This window comes from Telmatherina bonti (genome assembly GCF_933228915.1).
Source record: "Telmatherina bonti genome assembly, chromosome: 21".
Classification (NCBI taxonomy): domain Eukaryota; kingdom Metazoa; phylum Chordata; class Actinopteri; order Atheriniformes; family Telmatherinidae; genus Telmatherina; species Telmatherina bonti.
Genome location: NC_136630.1, coordinates 8,245,841 through 8,264,529, shown reverse-complemented (window position 1 = coordinate 8,264,529; position 18,689 = coordinate 8,245,841). Strand labels below are relative to the sequence as shown.

General features: G+C 38.1%; 2 protein-coding genes across 3 annotated transcripts; both read right to left on the bottom strand.

Moving 5' to 3' along the window:
• Positions 1 to 5,086: 5,086 nt before the first annotated feature.
• On the bottom strand, positions 5,087 to 7,031 carry LOC306771934 (peroxiredoxin-like 2A). The gene is made up of 5 exons (XM_079261270.1): positions 6,871 to 7,031; positions 6,639 to 6,730; positions 5,731 to 5,871; positions 5,423 to 5,587; positions 5,087 to 5,339 (listed from the first exon to the last, which is right to left on the bottom strand). The coding sequence occupies exons 1-5, from the start codon at positions 7,013 to 7,015 to the stop codon at positions 5,244 to 5,246; spliced, it is 639 nt and encodes a 212-aa protein (XP_079117396.1). The 5' UTR covers positions 7,016 to 7,031; the 3' UTR covers positions 5,087 to 5,243.
• Positions 7,032 to 8,276: 1,245 nt separating this feature from the next.
• Positions 8,277 to 16,456, bottom strand: LOC306771580 (uncharacterized protein). 2 transcript variants are annotated; one of them, XM_079260786.1, is made up of 10 exons: positions 16,123 to 16,456; positions 12,269 to 13,602; positions 10,876 to 10,998; positions 10,433 to 10,600; positions 10,101 to 10,214; positions 9,800 to 9,949; positions 9,365 to 9,538; positions 8,745 to 8,924; positions 8,510 to 8,605; positions 8,277 to 8,413 (listed from the first exon to the last, which is right to left on the bottom strand). In XM_079260786.1, exons 2-10 carry the CDS (start codon positions 12,413 to 12,415, stop codon positions 8,384 to 8,386), a joined length of 1,182 nt encoding a protein of 393 aa, XP_079116912.1. In that variant the 5' UTR covers positions 12,416 to 13,602; positions 16,123 to 16,456; the 3' UTR covers positions 8,277 to 8,383. The 2 variants fall into 2 exon arrangements, with proteins under 2 accessions (XP_079116912.1, XP_079116913.1); XM_079260787.1 differs by lacking the exon at positions 9,365 to 9,538.
• Positions 16,457 to 18,689: the final 2,233 nt, after the last annotated feature.

Genomic DNA, 18,689 nt, shown 5'->3' with positions numbered 1-18,689 from the left:
TTCCGACCACATTCATTGGATGGACTGTAATAAGATGGGAGAGGTTTGATTGGACAACGAACTTGTCAATCTGTTCGCAGAATGAAGGCGCGTAACATGTTACACCATCAGGGAAAAGATGGAAAACCACCGCAAACTTAAACCCTGAAGCTTACAGATTTTTAAAAATTCCTTTTTCAGAATTTAAAATAAAATAAATAAATAAATAAATAGATGCAAGCATGTGCCTGGTGCTGTACATCAGGTCTGTGTCCAAATTAGTTCAGACTGAAACGTGATGGAGAAGCAACTCTGGCAGTGCTAAAACAGATCATCTCAACTGTAGACCAGATGTGGAACTTGCCAAAAAAAAAAAATAGAATTGATCATGTGGAAATAAGGTAGAGGCAAATAAAATTTCAATAATTGACGTGACTGGACATTAAGTCCTATTTCTATTATTATTCATTCATTTGTACTTATATAAATAAGTCTTGTCTTTTCCAACATTTTCCGATAGATTTACCAATAATCTACTCCACAGCTTTTTCAGGAGAAATACCCCAATATGTACCTTATTTCTCTTTTTTTTGACAGACTACAAGCCTGGATTGGCAAAGTTAGAAGTTGTAACACACATAATCTGCTTTTAACCATTTGATGAATCGTGTCCACTAAAGTTCAGGCTGTTTTCTAGTATATTCATAAGTGATATTCATCAGTGATGAAGTAGCAAAATTGCAATTTTGCCACTTCAGTGGACATTCAGAGTCACACAACACACTGCCACTCAAAGAAGAATAAACAAATATAGTATAAAATTTCATGTACACAAACAAATAATTAGCAAGTTTACCTCAGTGATAAACAGGACAAGAAAATAGGAGTACGTTTGTTTAGAATATTTATATTATATAAATATGACAATATATTAGTTTATAAATATTTCTATAGAATAGATCATATAAATAAACTAAATAAAAAGTCAAATAATATCAAAGGCAAGGTAAGTATGGAAGGGAATAAAATAGTACTGAACCACTTAATTCCTAAACCGCTGGAGCTCTTCGGTGCCATCTTCTTTCACCGTGGGACTCTGAACTTATCCAGCTGAGGTTTGGAAGGAGAAATATCTTTAGTTTATTTGAGAAACAAAGAGCATAGACCAATAACCTGTTCCTAATTTTAGAACAAAATTGATTATCCATAACACATTTCACTGTTTTTGGAATTAATCAATAATGTTTTTTCCTCAAGCTAAGAGTTCCTCTAGTGGTTCCTTACCAGAAGGTGAGTGATAAAAATGCAAGGATTACAAGATAAAAAAATCAATAAATAAATAGTAAAACAAAGCTTTTTGTATCCTTTAAAGAAATCTAAAAAGGAAAATTATTTAAATAAAACAATATCAGTCTAGAAAAATGTATTTAAAATGTTTCCAAACTGTATCAGCAGACACTACTGGACTATAACATTCCTCCCCATCCCCAAAATAGCAACAGTAAATTAAATTAAATTAAATTAAATTAGTAAGGATTACTGCTCAAATTATATTTCTAAATACAATATTTCAATATTTGAAATCTTAAGTAATACAGAATATAATGTATATTATAAATCATCTAATTGTGATTGTAGTTATTTTTTAGTTAATTTTCTTTTTTTAAATATTGAAAATCTTACATACTCCACCTTTAAAGAATGTAAATAAACATAAAAATGTGAGAAAAAATTACACATGAACTTGCTTTCAAGTGTCATTAGCTGTAATCTAGAATCAGATCCTTCATTAAATATCCTGCAGTCCCCTAAATCATTAGAGAGTATTAACAAAGTACTGTCCTCCTGCCCTCATCTATCCAAAATAAACTTAAGACTCAGTTTTCACAGATGGGATCATAATAAACAGCTATTTTCTCGTACCTGCAGGACAGATTTTCTGGCATCAGGCAAGACATAATTCTCCACCTGAAATATCATCAAAATAAAATGTATTTTAACATAAGTGGAGATGGTCAGTGTTGATAGAAAAACAGTGGAAGACAGAACATGTGGGGACAGATGTCATGACATGATGAAACACACAGACACATAAGTAACAGATGTGTCATGTTTTCAGTTTCCCTTCTGATACAAACAAAGCCACATCCAGAGCATCTTTACATTCAGTGCTTTTTCCATCGTTCCATCTGCAGATTTACAGAAACAGAAGAATGTTTTCTTATCCACACAGATGTTAGATGATGTGATTTTAGCAAAAAAAAAAAAAAACTGCATTAATAGAAAGAACCTGTACTGAGCAGCTCTTGAGGATTTCCTGATGGCATGATTCCCACACAGCCGGAGAGCTCCATCTGTTGGTGAAACTGAGAGCACGATTTCCCTGTTGGTTATCTTCCTGAGAGGCTGGGCCACTGTCGTCATGACTACAACTTTATCAGCCAAATGCAACGTACTAAACCACTTTAATCACAAAAGAATGAAACTCCATTAGAAAGGAGGGAGAAGATGCATAAATCATTGCTCTGAACTCAATATATCTATTAGTTCCATATATTCCAAACATAACCCTTTGCTCTCAGACTGCAGGTTTACTTGTTCCCAGAGTCTCTACAGTATCCTGCAGGTTTTAATGCCTAAGAAGACAAGTAAAAACATCAATAAAAATAGTAAAAATGACAAAAATTTTATCATGGATTATTTAAAAAAAATAAATAAATAAATAAATTTTTAAATTGTGAAGCAAAATTTTTCTATTTGATTCCTCACCCCTAATTTCTATTGAGCAGTTAATTACAAAACCTTTACCAAATTATTATTTTTTATGCTGGTTTTTATTGTCTCCATGCTTCAACACACCTGACTGAAATTCATAAATAGGTTGACAAGAAGCTGCTGGATCCATTTGATTTGAATCAGCTGTGTTGGTGCAGGGAAACAGCAAAAACCTGCTGGATACCGGCACTCCAGGACTAGAGTTTGACACCGCTGCTCTAAGTCTACGATGGGAGAAATCTTATAGTTGTGAGATGAGCATCTACCGAGTTGGAGTCTGCATGTACGGGGTCCCACTGTCCAGGTTGTGCTCCTATAAGGGATCATCTAACCATCCATTAGTTGTGCAGCTATGGGGATGTCACACGATACACTGAGCATTTCCTTGCTCCTTTTCCTCCATGTATAAATATGACAGCATTGACATCTCAAACATATTTCTATTTTTCTGCAGGTCTTACTGAATAAAAGCCACTGTACATGTTGATCTGTCTTTCCTGTCCTCTCCACCCCAGCCAGCTGAGACAGATGGCTGCCCTCTCTGAGCCGGGTTCTGCTGGAGGTTTTTCTTCCTCTGAAAAAGGTTTTTTTTTTTTTCTTTTCCACTGTTGCCTCATGCAGCTCAGAATGGGGATTCATCAAAGTCAAGATTCACTGCAATCTGTTGGTTTTATTCTTATCTCGGCCATTTATTATGAATTGGCTTAAACTGATGTGTCTGCAAAGTGTCCTGAGATGACACCGTTGTGAAGTGGTGCTTTACAAATAAAACTAAATTCAACTAAATTTAGGTTTAGCCACATTAATGATGAGCTACAACCAGTTTGCCTCTCTTTCATATTTCAATAAGTCCAGTTTAACGAAGCTTTAACACAGGTGTGTCCTGCAGCTTTATGATGTATCCCTGTTCCAACACATCTGGCTCACAAATGATCCAACAGTCAATGAAGTTTGGCACAAAGACTGATTTCATTCAGGTGTGTTGGAGCAGGGACACAGGGAAATCCTGCAGGACTGTGTACCTTGAGGACTGTAACTGGTGGGAGTGGGAAAATCAAATGGAAAAATTGTATGTCGAGATTTTTTTGCTTCACAATTTTGAAATCAATTTTTTGGTTAAAATGTTATTTTTTTCCAAATAAAATAAACTAATCTATTTTCAAAATTTGTCATTGTTTTTATTGATCTTTTTACTCGTCTTCTTGGGCATAATAGCAGCAGAATGATGGTCTGGCTACTGTGTTTCTTCCTAACTGAAATCAAGAAAAATGACGAGCAAAAAAAGTTTAACTTTTTTTCTTTTTTGCTTTTAATCCATTGTGAGAATTGAAATTTAAATCAAATCGGCACCCAAAAAAAAATCTGAATCAAATCAGGACAACAGCATACAGTCACAGCTCTAGTAGCTGGACACCCCTGCTTTAACCTTTGGATAAAAATGTGCAGGAAGTCATCAGTTCATAAGATTAAGGCCAAAGTTATGATTCTGATGTAACAAAAATACAAAACAGCTTTTTGTCAAATGATGTTGTGGCCATCACAGACTTATCTGGAAAGAAACAGTGTCTTTGAGTCAAACAAAGTCAGTCACCATCAAACCGAACACACGACTGGAAACTCTCCACCTATTTTACTGCTTCTGGGCACATTATTTCCCAAAAAAAAAAAAAAAAAGATTACTCCTAGAAAGTCTTATCTTAATAGTACACACCATTAAATCTTCTATTTGATGCATCCAGCCCACCTGAAACAATCGACTACATTCTAATAGATGTTTTTACCCGCTTTGTGCTTAAAAAGTTACGGTGAGATCCACCGGTTGCCTCAGATGTTAAATCCCTTGCTATGTTTTTTATTCTCACTGGAGTGCCCATTTTAAACACCATGACTACATCCTAATACTGCATGTGATGTTGCGTCAGACAAGTGACTATTTGCCCACTTGGAGCAATGTGAAGGCTTAACAGCTCATGTGGGAGTTTTAATCCCATGAAATGTCAAAACCCTCTGCAGGAAACCAGACTGGTGCTTTCCACCTCAGGAACATTCCCATCTTCCCACCAGGACAAACTCATGAAATCAGAATTATTGACTCAAAACTGTAAAGCACAAAGACATGTTTTATTGTTTAAGAGTTCTCACTCTCTTGGTTTCCAGAGCAGCATCACAAAGTAACCAAGGAAACTGGGTGTTGGATATCAGGTCTGCTCCCTCAGTCGAGTTTAAAGACAGACCGTCATGAACACACCCAGAGTCTCGTGGACAGTCGTGTGAAATGCATTCTGGTCTCCAGATACCAGCACTTAATCAAGTTCACACATCTACTCTGCACTTTACAAATATTTTTCTTTAACAGTTTCACAAAACATTTAAGCTATTAAAGGACTTTATAGTCTGAAAAATGATGGATTATAAATGTGATGAAGTGATGGAAACACCACAGGGATGGTGTTCTTCGTGACTGGGAGCTGTGGGAAGTACATTTTCCTCTAAAGCTCCTGTGGTATTTTCCTGGCTGCTCGGAGGACTTCTGAAATGTTGACTTTATCTCCAAATTCCCTCTCTCTGTGCTCCAAATATATTCCCTGCAGAACAAAACATTTTTTTTTTTTTTAAATTTAGTCTGCTTTCTTCTGTTCATTTGTACCATCAGATAAAATAATTTTACCTGCTGTCCTTTTCCAATGACAAAAACGCCACCGAGGACAAAGCCTTCTCCAAAAACGTTTCCCAAGAAGCCTTTCCTGAAGGCCCTCAGCCCATTCAGCCAGACGCCTAAACGCACAAATGCCAGGAGCCCCATCTTCCGCTCACGGGGCCCATAAAACCGTCTCTGCAAGCAAAAACAGAATCCTTCAGGCGGTCATGCAGAACTAAACAGATTTCTCAGATACTGAATGACTACAGTGTATCAACTGGCTGAATCTGGTCTTAAGACATAATCTTCTGATTGAGGGTAAAAAATAAAAAGTTCACCTTTTCATCCAAGAAAATCTCCCCTTTGAAGTACGGTCTGAAGTTCTGGACCTCTGTGCCGATGTCCTCTTTCACCACAGCGTACAGAGGAACCCCGAGCTGATCCAGCTGAGGTTTCAGAGAGGACAGCTCTGCAGCCTCCTGCAGCCGAGAAACAAGCCGGAAAAAAACTTTACCATCTCCAGACTTCTGCTTCAGCTAGAACTATCCAAAATACTTTGTGTTGTAGAATGTTACATTTCACATAGCACCGTAACATCAATGTAAATGTTAAAAAGCCCAAAGTGTGTTTTTTTTTAACATTTTGACCTAAAACAATTCATTCAAAATTTTTGGTTTTGAATAATAATAATAATAATAATAATAATAATAAAATTCTTAAAATAAACCCAAACAAACAAATCTATTTATAGGAAGCTTTATTGTTGTTAAAGCCCCTTCAAACTTGTGCTTAAAGACAGAACAGTGCTGAATTTGTAAAACAACCCAAACTTCCCAGATAGACACATTTGGGTTTAATATTGGCTGTTATTCGGTTTAAGGGAATATTACAGCAGATATTAGAGTCCAGATTTATGTGTTCCAAATGTTAGAAATTTGTTTTGGAACATGGGTTTCAGCAAACCTAAGTTAGGTGAACAACAAGGTCCAAATAGGAGGGAAATTTGAGCTACATCTGCATAAATCTGGCAAAGTCTATGCAGCAGTGATCACTGTTAATCAGTGTTCATCTTCGAGCTAAATACTGATGAAAACTTATCAAACCATCAAAAAGACACGACTGGATTGAACTCAGAAAAACAAACTAACTGGGGAACAAGCTTGAAAAAGAAAGAGTTAACATGTTGGGACCTGTGTGATATTCCAAGAAGGCATTGTCTTGTCAGTGGACCATCTGGAAACTTTACCTCTCTGCACAGAAATCATCCAGGACGCCGCACCGCCATGATCACAGCTCCTGATCTCTCCCACAGAGCCTTGGCTCTGAAACTCTTTATTTCTGAGGCAGCAAAAAGGGGGTAAGGGTGAAAGTTGTGTAAGAGATTAAGTCCATAACAAATCCCAGCCACACAAAGACTCCTTTCAACACATCCACGCGCATTAAATAAGTAAAACACGCTCGTGTCAAATGAATCTTACCTCCTGTCAATGTTTTCAGCTCCGTCTCCTCCAGATGCTTTAAAGTGGCTTTCAAAGGCGGTGTCAGAAATATGTCGGTGAAGAAGTTCAGGACACCAGTGATCAGGCCACCCACAGTGGCCACAACCTCACCTACAAGCCCCATTTCACTGTTTGTTTGTTTGTTTGTTTTCCAGCGGCGTGTCTTCACTGCATCTCGGTCCCGACGTGACAGCTCTGACCTGCTCCACGGCTGAAGCGCCTTTAAATCCCAGCTCCACGCTGCCTCCCAGTTTCCACCAGTCCAGCCTCCTTTTTTTTCTTTTCTTTTTTTTTTTTAACCCGAGATCTGGATCAGATCAGATCAGATCAGATCAGATGACCCAATCACACGCAGCTGTGGTTTATCGGAGACGTCTAATGAAATCATTCAAAGGAAAACAGGAGACGCAAACAGGATCACTGGAGAAGAGTCGTGCTCGTCGTTGGCACTCCTGCAGGTCAAAGGTCAATGAAAAGGTTGGAAAGTGCAGCGTCACTCCACCCACAGCGGGTCAGACATGACAGAAAAACACGTTTCAAGCCTGTAAAACTCAAGTCAAAACAGCTAAACACGGAAAGAGTCAAAGTAAAGCAATGATTGGTATTTCTTTAAAGTTAATTCACGAGAATAACTAAGATATGGGTGTTATACTTGCAGTTTTATTTTATTATTAGGTTTTAAAGTGATTTCATTTTTATTTTTATCTTATTTCTCATTTTATCTGTATTATTTTGTTCTGTGAAGTTGGTCAGCAGGAGCTGTTTTTAATGTGCTAAATGACTACATTTTAATTGAACTATGATGATACATTCTGGACTAAAGTCTATTATAAGTTTGGAACATTGTTTATAATACTTACCCTTATAAAGTGAAGATTTTAAGCACATTAATTAATTCTTAATATTAATACTTCTTTAACTTGAGGCCCTGTTGACCCTTACAGGGGCTGAAACGGTTGCAGACACCATAAAACAGGACAACTGTGTTTATTTTTTACAGTTACTTAAAGACAGTGGAGAGTTTGTACCCCAATGTTCACAAAACAATCCCAAAAATGCGTCTCACTGCAAAGAGTAATGGTAATGAATGGTATTGTTGGCATCTGTGTGCATTGATTCATTGTAAGCATGCTGGTGTTCTGTAAAAAAAGAAGGAAGAAAAGAAACATGTAAGGATAGAAGGTTCAGTAGAAAACACATTTTATACTCTGAGGATGCATTCCCTGAGGCGTATACATGTCCATAAACATAAATAATGGAAATAAGGAACCCTGGAACATTTCTTAATCAAAGTTTTAGTTTGTCTGAAGAGGTTTAAGCACATGGTGTTGAATAAAATATGTGAGCATAAAAAGACCAAACGAATAAGAGTGATGGGTTTTATTGTATTTTTGCAGATACTCAGAGAAGCATTGTCACAGTTACATGTACACAAAGACTGTCATGAAATATGTATCTAAAGATGGATCAGTGGCTGGCTGATCTGACTCGCTCAGTTGTGGCCTCCTTCTTTTTCTTCCTCCTGAAGGGGGGGGGGAGTTTGTTATAAATTTTTCATCAGTCTAAATGGTCTTTTCATGTCTGGTGTGTGATATCAGACTTTTCTTTGCTGACTCACCGGTCCCTCGTTCTGCACCGTTCCCTCTGCTGCTGGGTCACTCTCGGCCAGAGCCGAGCTATCAGTGGTCTCGCTCGTTGGCTGCCCGTCTGTCTCCTGAGATGAGTTGGCCCCAAAAAAGGTCAGCAAAGCATTAAACAGCCATATCTTGAGTTCCTATCTCTAGTTTTCGTACAGACATGTTATCTCAAAGTGGTAAATGTTCGCAGAGAGTAAAAAGGGAAAAATTCGTCACCTTTTCCTGTTCCTGAGGAGGAGGGCAGTTTGGTTTTTGTGTTTCTTGTTCGGTGTCTGTCATGTTTTCTTGTTGAGCTTCTGGAAACGTCTCTCCTGCTTGAGGGTCCTCGGTCTGCAGCGGTGAAGCTGCCTTCACTTGGACGGAGTCTTCAGGCTTATCAGTTTCTTCCTTATCAGCCTTTTTGATGAGCAGACATGTAAACAATGAAATAAAGGAGAACACAAGCACGCTGTGACTCATGAAAAGCAAAACAAAGCTTCACGTGATGGCAACAGCAAAAATGATGTAAATATCTCAGCTGAATGTTTTAAGCATCTGCATTCAAGCTATCAGGATTTCTACTGTTCACCGCTTTGCCTGCTTTCTGCTGGAAGTCTTGTTTGTTTTCTAACGTTACTCGCTGGCCTGACTGCCTCTTCAGATGAAGCTGCAACCAAGGTTCTAGTAAAACAATGTGTGTTGTTGCCTTTCTGAGTTGACCTGCTGTATTCAAACTAAAAACCTCTCCTTCTGGATCAGCTTTTGTTTGCAATGTGTTGAAACCTTGCAAAGAAAAAAGGAGATATTTGGCCTTTTGCTGTAGATAAATAGTAAAGGAAAATAGAACGAGCGGCCACCTGCTCCTGGTTCTGCTGAGAAATAGACTTTTGTGTTTCTTGTTCAGGTTCTGTCATCTGCTCTTCTTCTTCATTTGGAAAAGTCTTCTCTGTTTGAGCATTTTCACTCTGTGGAGGTGAGACTGTGTCCACTTTGAAGGAGTCTTCAGGTTTATCGCTCTTCTCTTCCTCAACCTTGCAGTGAAAGGCAGTAAAGTGTTAGATCATGAAGTGCAGCGATCCTGTCGCTCTCCCTTCTCTCTGCCTGGCTTGTCTTTCTTCTGGCCTCTCAACTTAAACCTGGGCTCCCTTTTGCTCATCATCTTCCTCACCACTCTGTCCATCAGTCATCTTTTCCTGCATCTCCTCATCCTCAATCAGAACACACGACAAACTGAATCCTGAGGCTGAGAACCACAGTCACCAGCACACAACCTCTGTTTTTATCTGCATCACCTTGTCCATGTCTGCAGGGTCAAATGTATGATGGTCTTGTTTATTTGTGTCCTCTACGTCATCTGATTTGAAAACACTGGCATCTTGTCTGGGAGATGATTGCAGTTGATCATTTTTTTCAGGATCAGCCATTTCAGATTGTTCTTCCACCTGTAGAGCACACAAGGCACATTTAGCCTCCTGTTTTGGCACATCTGACCAAAATATCATTGTACTTTTTTATTTTTTTTATGTACATCACACCAAGCTGTACTTCTGTAAGACATAATGTGATATAACTGGGCCAAAGAGTTTGCATAACCTTTTCCTTATCTTGGTCACCTTCCATCGCTGCTGCTTGATTGACGTTTGCCTCCTCCTCGTCTTTCTCTTCAACATGATCGGCATTTGGCTCCAAGTTTATCTTCTCTTCCTCCTTAAATCATTAAATTCAGTCATTCTGATGTCAGTTTTGACACCATTAGAGGAAAGTTGAGTACAGTTTTTAGTACAACGCTGACATTCTTTCCCACGACCAAAAAGCTCCTCTACAACAGTCACGACTCGAAAGCATAGCCCACAGAAGGTAATTAATGTCAGAGTGGAGATCAAACACTTGCAGAAGCTGCCAGATTTGAGATTTAAGTTTACCACCTTGTGTTTACTCTCATTTTTCTGTGCTTCAGGTTGGGGTTCGTCTGTGTCCTCCTTGTTTTCTGGGTCAGGAGTGGTTGATTTCTCTTCTTTTAAAGGCTTGATATCCTCAGCAACCTCTGCTGTGGTTGTTGTAGGTGTGTCGAACTCTGTCGGTTTCTCAGAGATCTGTTAATATGTTGACATATATGATCTGGCAGACTTTACTTATAATGTCTTGTTAAGGGTTAAATACTAAATTGTATGTAAGTAGTGAGCATCATCGCATGATAAGTGGCTGTAAAAGATCATACAACCTGAAAATGAGCAGACACATTAGTGAATACTAAAGGAAAACAAAGTAAAAGTGACATCAGGCTTTGAAAATATGAAAATAGAAATCTAGTCACCTTTTTGTGCTCAAGGTCTGAGTTAAGACACAAACTAGGAATGAAAAAAGTTACTTTTTTAGAATCCTCCAAGGCCTCCCTGATCCTCAGCTTTTCCTCTCTTAGCTTCTCCTGGTGCAACGCCTCTTCTTTGGCTCTGGCCTGCTCCTGCTCCAGAAGAGCTAAATTAGCTGTTTTCTGGAGATAAAAATGCATCATAGAGAGACCTTTTTTAAATGTGCAGAAATCAGAAACCACCAAACACTTTTTTAGCTGTCTTGTTTACTTCAAAGTTGACATTTGTAACTTAAACCACAAAGGAATTGTAAAATGTTTGACCTTTAGACCCCTCCCGTGTCTAGAGCCAGAGGCAGCCATATGTCTCAAGAAATTCAGGACTCTGTTAGCGACTAATGACCCAGAGGTAAAAAGGTGACTGGGTTTTGGTTGCCATGGACCACGCTGGCTTGAATCCTTCAGTCTGATGAGCTTATATGGTCTTAGTCTCTATTATCCTTCTACAGCTATCAAACGCTGTTTAAAGATCAGGGTTTTACTACGGTGGCAGCGACATTGCAGGTACAAACTGATGAAACTGTAGTACGAACAGTATATGTTTTAGGATTTGCCTCTTGAAGTATCTCCATGGTGCGGATCAAGTCACATGCTTAATTTGTATTTAAGCATTTACTTACAAGACAAAGGTTATTTTTCTCCATCGAAATGAAGAAAAATGATGAGCAAAGGAAAAAAAAGGAATTTATACATGATATATTTTTTTTATTTTTTATTTTTTTATTTTTTTTTTTTTTTTAATCTATAAAAATCAGCAATATTGGAGAATTGTGAGAATTGCAATTTAAATCGAATTGGCACCCAAAAAAAAAAATCTGAATCGAATCGGGACAAAAGCATATCGTCACAGCCAAGGCCGCATTATCCAATGGGCATTATGGGCACAAGCCCTGGGGCCCATATGGGGAAAACACCAGCAGTTTGGACATAAAGCAAAACGTACATCAAAGCCAGATGGTTACACCACAATGTCTAGTGTATTGCTACTAGTACCACTGGCTGAGAGATGTTAGAAATGTAATTTCACATTGTATCATTCACAATGTTTCACAATATTGCGGTGGGGAAGGAGGGCTGTGGGACACTCTGGGCCCAGGGGCCTGTGCACTTTTAATCCGGCCCTGGTCACAGCCCTACCTGTATTCATGTGTTTTTCTCATTTTATAGGATAAAAGATAAATGTATGTGAAATAAGCAGCTGGCAAGTAGAAGTAATCCTGAGATAAGTTAAATCAGGACTAAAAGATAAGAGTACCTTTGACACATAATTACTGTCTATAAAATAATAAATGACTGAATCAAACAAGTAAAATATAAAAACAAACCAGTAGATGAAGAGACTATCCTGTGTGACGCTGCACCCTGCTGATAAGACAACCAAATAGCAGCTTACCTCCTTCTCGTATTCAGTGTTGGAGTTGTGTTTATACAGCCAGTGAGCCAGAAACCGGATCGGGTCCACAGGTCTCCGCTCGGCTACTTCAGCAAGTCCCTCCGGCAGACACCTCCCAAGGTGCTTCTTTACATACTCAGAGTCCATTTTATGACTACTATTTATTTATTTTACGCGAATAACTGTGAGAGGAATCATACAGGCCTACATTTTGACAGATTAATACGTTTCAATGTCCTTAAATGTCGAGTTTCTCTAATCTACAAAACGCTTTCGTCAAAAACAAGCCGGCGTTTGTTTGCTTGAACGTAAACTAAAGTTAAATAGTTTCTTTCCTTCTGAATTTAGCTACATCAAAGGTTTTACTGTAAAAACTATATTTATATCTTAAAACAAGCCTCTAAAGCCAAAAAAAACACACAAAAAACCGACTAGTTTTACTGCACGTTGCTTGTAGCAGTTTTGTTTCCATGGTAACGGTTCGACATCATTATGCTCCCCCCTAAACGTTGTCAAATAGTTCCCACTCAATATTCGTAAGGTGTAATAATATAAAGAAGAAGAAAAAAACATACACAAATAAATAAAATATAAAGCCTACCTCTTTAGTGAAAAAAAGAGAAAAGACAAACAAAACTGACAGATTAAAGCTTGTTCATTTCAAAGCGAATGCAATTGTGCTTAATTTCTTTTTAAATTAGAATGGACTTATTCCACTTAAAATGGACTTTAATATTAAACGCTTACTCCTGTTTATCTGAACCTTTCAAAGTGACTAAACCCACACACCCAGCATGGGGATCGATTTAGAAAAGTGATAAATGATGTGATGCCCATTAAAATGTAACAATCAGACTAGTTGCTTTTCACTGTACCTAAAGACACGCTGTAAATCTAGAGGAGACAGAGTCTCTCAGTTCTAGCTCCAAAAATCTGGAACAGCCTCCCTCTGCAGGTTAGACAGGCTAACTCCCTTGATGTTTTTAAAAGCAGTTTAAAAACACATTTGTATTCTTTGGCATTTTAGCAAGACTGATTTGTCATCTGTGTCCTTGTATTTTATTTTTAACTGTTCTTTTTCATGTATCTCTTACTTTACCATTTTATTGTTATTTTCTTTTCTTAAGCTTTTTTGTTCACTTGCTGTTTCTGTACAGCACTTTGGTTAGCTGTATGTTGTTTTTAAAGTGCTTTATTAATAAATATGGTATGGTAACAATAATTTAAAATTTTATTACCACTGAAATAAACAAGTCTCCTTGAAAACACTTGATGTTTACAAAATTTAGTTTACTACAATTTGATGTGCTGTGCACTTTGTCCAAAAAGCAGGTCTGCTTACACACAGGGGAGAGAAGGTGGGAAAATCACAGCAGGCTCTGTTTCCAAGGAACAGGTGACACCCAGTTAACATTCGTAATCGCAGATATCATTTTCCTTGTGTAAGCATACTACACACCTTTCAGCCAAATATAGACATCACATCAACAAGACTGATCCACTCAGACTGTGTGAATTACATTGATGCAGCCCCATCCAGTCAATTGAATACAGTTTTCTCTTTTCAAATATAATAGAGTATCTAATCTGACCGTTTCAGAGAGTAAATTGTGAACAATGTTGTTTATGAAGAATGAATACGCTCCAGAGTCATGCACTGATATGTTTCTTATGTGTATCTGTCATGGTAACACAAATCACAGGTTCACATGTGATCTTTTTCACTTTAATTATCATAAGAAGCATGACTCGTTAATATTTGTGTGGGTATTATGTATAAAATGTATGTGTGTGCATATGTATAATATTTTTTCCTTACAAGGACATTTGATTCTTGTGTAGAATCAATAGTAAAAAAAAACTTAATTTAAATGTAGTAATTCAACTTCACATGTTTATACTACCATCTGGTGGTTGTGTTTTTTATGAGCAGAGGGCCTTTTGTTGAACACAAAACACTTAGTGTTGCCCTTGAGAATATGCTTTTATTAAATGAAGTATATAAATACTTATCGTATAAATCTATGATACAGCTTTAAGAATTTAAACTGCTTACACAGTTTGTGATGTACCAGAACTCCAGCTGAACTGATATATTAGTATCTGGAGCCGAGGAAGAAAGATTAAAAGTCAGCAGTCGGCTTCGGACAGCAACGTTAAAAACTAATAACGAAGCCAGAATCTTGGTTTAGTCCTGGACTCAGACCTGTAGAACATATTGAGATTGATGTCTTGGCAGGATTTAGAAAAACTTGTCCATATAGTACGTTTATCTTAAGGAAACTAGAATATTGTAAAGCCTTCCTTTCAGGACTCTTAAAAGTCGATCAGACAACTGCAGTCAGACCAGAACACTACTGGTCCAGTCCTCACTCAGTGGATCATACAAGTTCAGTTCTCTGATCTTTTTACTGACTTCCTGTCTGTCAAACAGCTGACTTGAAAATCCTGCTGTTAGTTTGTAACACTGAATGGTTTAGGACCAAAATACGCTCAGGATCTTCTGGTTTGTTAAGAACCAACCAGATCCTTCAGGTCATCAGGGTCAAATCTACTTTCTGTTCCCAGAGTCAGAACAAAAAATGGAGAAGCAGTGTTCAGTTTTTATGCTCCTCACACGTGGAAGAAACGCCCACAAAACTAAAGATCTCCTGAAACTCTCATCTGCTTTAAATCAATGATAAAAACCTTTATTTGCCTCTGTCAATCAAGATGACTTAATTTCTCACAATTAATTTAATTTCTGTGGCTTTTATTGCAGGCATTTTATTTACTTCAATAAGTTTTTTTTTAGTTTTTTTTATTTTAAATAATTTAATTTTCCGTTTGTTTTTATGCTTCCTGCTGTAATGCTTTTACTGTTTTATGTAAAGCACTTTGAATTGTTTATACAAATAAACCTGCCCTGCATTTGATCAGTATTAAAACGCACTCATGTACAACAGAACACTGAAACATATCATAAATCTTTTTCAGCTCACCATTAAATTCAGGATAGCTTTACAAAACAATACAAAGTGCTTTACATCAAAATAGATAAAACACACACACACACATTCATCCATACTTCCCTTACACCCACCTACATCCACCCTCACCCGTGCCCTATTAGCCACTTTAACAGTTAAAGGTGGAGTATGTAAGATTTTCAATATTTTCAAAATAACTAAAAAAAAAACTACAATCATAATTAGTTGGTTTTTTTTTTTTTTTTTTAAAAACATGTAGGTTCTAGTCTGTCCATATTTGATGTGTTATTAAATTACAAGTTTAATTCATGACAAAGACCCTTCTTAAATGTTTGCCTACCAGTAAAAAAAAAAAGTGCTTTTTGTCATTTGTCATGAATTAAACTTGCAATTTAATAACACATCAAATATGGACAGACTGGAACCTACATGTTAAAAAAAACTTTCTAATTATGATTGTAGTTATTTTATTAATTTATTTCGAAAATATTGAAAATCTTACATACTCCACCCTTAAAAGAAGACAGATGGCCAGGTACGTGTGTACCAGATGTGTACCAGATAAGGAAACGATATTATCAGGGTGCATCTACACAAAATGTATAAATGTCTCCTTAATAGAAAGTAATCCCAACTTCAATACCTGATATGAATTTATGAAGTGAGAGGAGGGAAACCAACATGATAAAGAAGCTGATGTGTGTGGAGCATTAGCAGGACGCTATCAGGTGTGAACTTCTGCGCCCTGCAGCGGCTGATCTCCACGCTCTCCTGGATCATCTAGAAACCTGTTAATGGGTTTGACCGACGGAAACGTGCACGTGATCGCCACCAGCTGTGTGGGAACAGGGTGCGAGGTTCCGCCAAGGTCTGATCTGATCCTACCTGGAGCGGCGACTCCAGTTTCACTGCGGAACGCCACCGTGCGTCAGCAACAGCTGTCCTGCAGCCTCGCGCCGGCTGCCACGAGGGGAGAATTACGTCCTCTGTGCTGGACTTAACGGAAGACTTATTTTTTATTTTTTTTTTTTTAACTATTATTTCCCCCCCAAGTGTCGTGGATTCTGTGGGAATATTTCTGTCATCGTGCAAGGTAACGCGCCACCTGCCTGCTGCTGTCATCCATGATGGCGCGTGCGTGAACTTGGGGGTAGAAAAGTTTCCTGTCAGGCTGAAGAATCAAGGGCTTTCACTTGCCAGCTCGGTATGGCTTTGATGATTATTTACGTTTTGGTGCTCTGCTGGTAAGTTTGTGTTTGACGTGTCATTTCTTGGAATGAAATGGACTAATTTGGCATCTTCCAGGTTTCACGTTGGCACGTTGGGTTTTTTTTTTTTTTTTTTTTTTTTGTGCAAAGGTTTAATGTCCCTCTTTCATGGGTGAAGCAGCAGATAAGCTGATCATTTGTACATTTTTATAGTTTGAAAGCTGTGGTTGTTTGCAAGTAGCCTCAATAAGTTTTTTTTTTTTTTTTTTTTTTTAATTGATCAGAGATAAAATTCCTTTATTCCAGTCTGAAAAAAATATGGATGTTGATGATGTTTGAGTTATAAAGGTGGTAAATTGTCATTGTATTCCTCTAAAGTGAGTATATTAAATATTTGACAGAGAAAGGTGGTAATAAACATAAAACCCTCATCTTCCAGGTGAATACTCATCTCCATCAAGAGTGCATAATGTCCAGTGTGGACACTTCTCACCCTCCATTATTCCTCCTCCCACAGGGGAAAGGTTTTATATTTAGCCTATGTGTTCATGGCAGATGGGCAAGATACTGTGATGCTGTGGATGCTCATGCCCAGTCATTTCTCTGCCGTTAATCCATGTTGCCCCTATCGATGATGTGGGACCGTCGAGCTCCACACAGGCAGAGCAGATCTTTGGACACTGTGGAGGACTTGTTTTCCTTTTAGACCCTGTCAAAAGTGCATCTGAAACTCGGAAATAATGGATAGACTACTGTAGAGGAGGCCCATGTGTTGGGCATGAATTGGTGCCATTAGGTAGTGTTTTTAATGTTTAGTTTGTATACTACACCAATTGCCTTTAACATTTTTATTGTACAAACCAAACAGGCTTCATGCTTTGCTGTTTCCTCTGCTGACATTTGAGGGTTGTTGATTTTAGGTATTTTCCCCCATGTACTGCTGGTAATACTTGGCCTTTTCTGTTGTCTTCCTGTGCCTGAGTGTGTCTGGGTGTCTTGCATCTCATATTCTTGGACACAGAAGGTGACGGTTTTGAGTTTCTTTCACCAAGTGAACCCATGTGACTGCTTGGCCAGGACTTGGCCAGTATTTTCTAGTGTTTAAAAGGTGAAGTAAAACTACATTTACTCCCCCCAAATATGCATCAATGTACCATGAACATTGCAAAACGAAAGAATTTCTTTTATCTTAGACATTTTGAACATGTTTTCTTCATGGACATCTGTGTTTTTAAGGTCTGGACTGGTGTTATGAATATGATAATAGCTCCCCTGGTCCCTCATGAGCTGGATGGAATATTCTTCATATCACTTCCACAGATTTATCTACTCAGGTTTCTGTGGAGTGTGTGGAAAGGCCAAATGGGTCAGTTTCAGACAGCAGAAATCTGTCTAGAAAAGCTTTACTAAAAAATACCACTCTTGTTCTTCCACATATCTTTGTAAAGCAGCATATTCTGCTAGTATTGATTAGAAGTTGATCTTTAAATCCTTGTGAGTGACATCTAGCTTACGCCAGGTCTTCACAGCTCCTGCACACACAGTGATAGAGGTAGGTTGGAAATAGCAGCTGTCTTTTTGGCAGCTACACAATGCACGTAGGGATGAAGTGCAGCTGAGTCTGCTGTGAACACATCTGATAAAGACATTTAAAAAAAAAAAAAAAAATCAAAGATCTGACTCTTGAGTTATGACTGAGGTGATTATTATTAGTCCAGATTGACTGAGCATGCACTTATGAATTTGGTCTGGTAGACGCATACAATGACCTGACGGGAAGTAGCAACAGGTGCGAGGCCTGTTTTCACGCTGTTCCCTGCGGGGTTTGGAATACAGAGTAAACCGGTGGGTGACAGGGTGTGGAAGCAAACTGCGACAAGGCGAGCAACAGTGTTGGGATTTGACCCCGTGAGAAAACAAGGAACAGGAGCATGGCAAATGCCAAAGGACGCGTGGATAAAAGACCTTGTTTATTTAGCAAATCTGTCATTTACACCTCAACTCGGTTCTGTTAGTGACTCATTGTGCTGTATGTGATTCAATGCTAAACATCTCACGAACTGCAGATTTAAGCCGACAAGTCGTCATTGAAAATGTTTAAATCTCTACGTTAACCATGGAATGGTGTAAATATTTCTTTAAGGTCTAACTGCTATTCTTACGATGAGATTAGGTAATCTGAATGCTTGACTCAAGACAAGCATGTCTCTGAGAACACCCTTTCTTTCAGTGTGAACTCAGGCT

Excerpts from the sequence above, each read along its gene's own strand:
- LOC306771580 (XM_079260786.1), bottom strand. The coding sequence starts at position 12,415 with ATGGACTCTGAGTATGTAAAGAAGCACCTTGGGAGGTGTCTGCCGGAG. Across the intron at positions 10,215-10,432 it reads AAAATGAGAGTAAACACAAG|GAGGAAGAGAAGATAAACTT; the intron begins GTGGTAAACTTA and ends TAATGATTTAAG. Across the intron at positions 9,950-10,100 it reads GTGACCAAGATAAGGAAAAG|GTGGAAGAACAATCTGAAAT; the intron begins GTTATGCAAACT and ends TGTGCTCTACAG.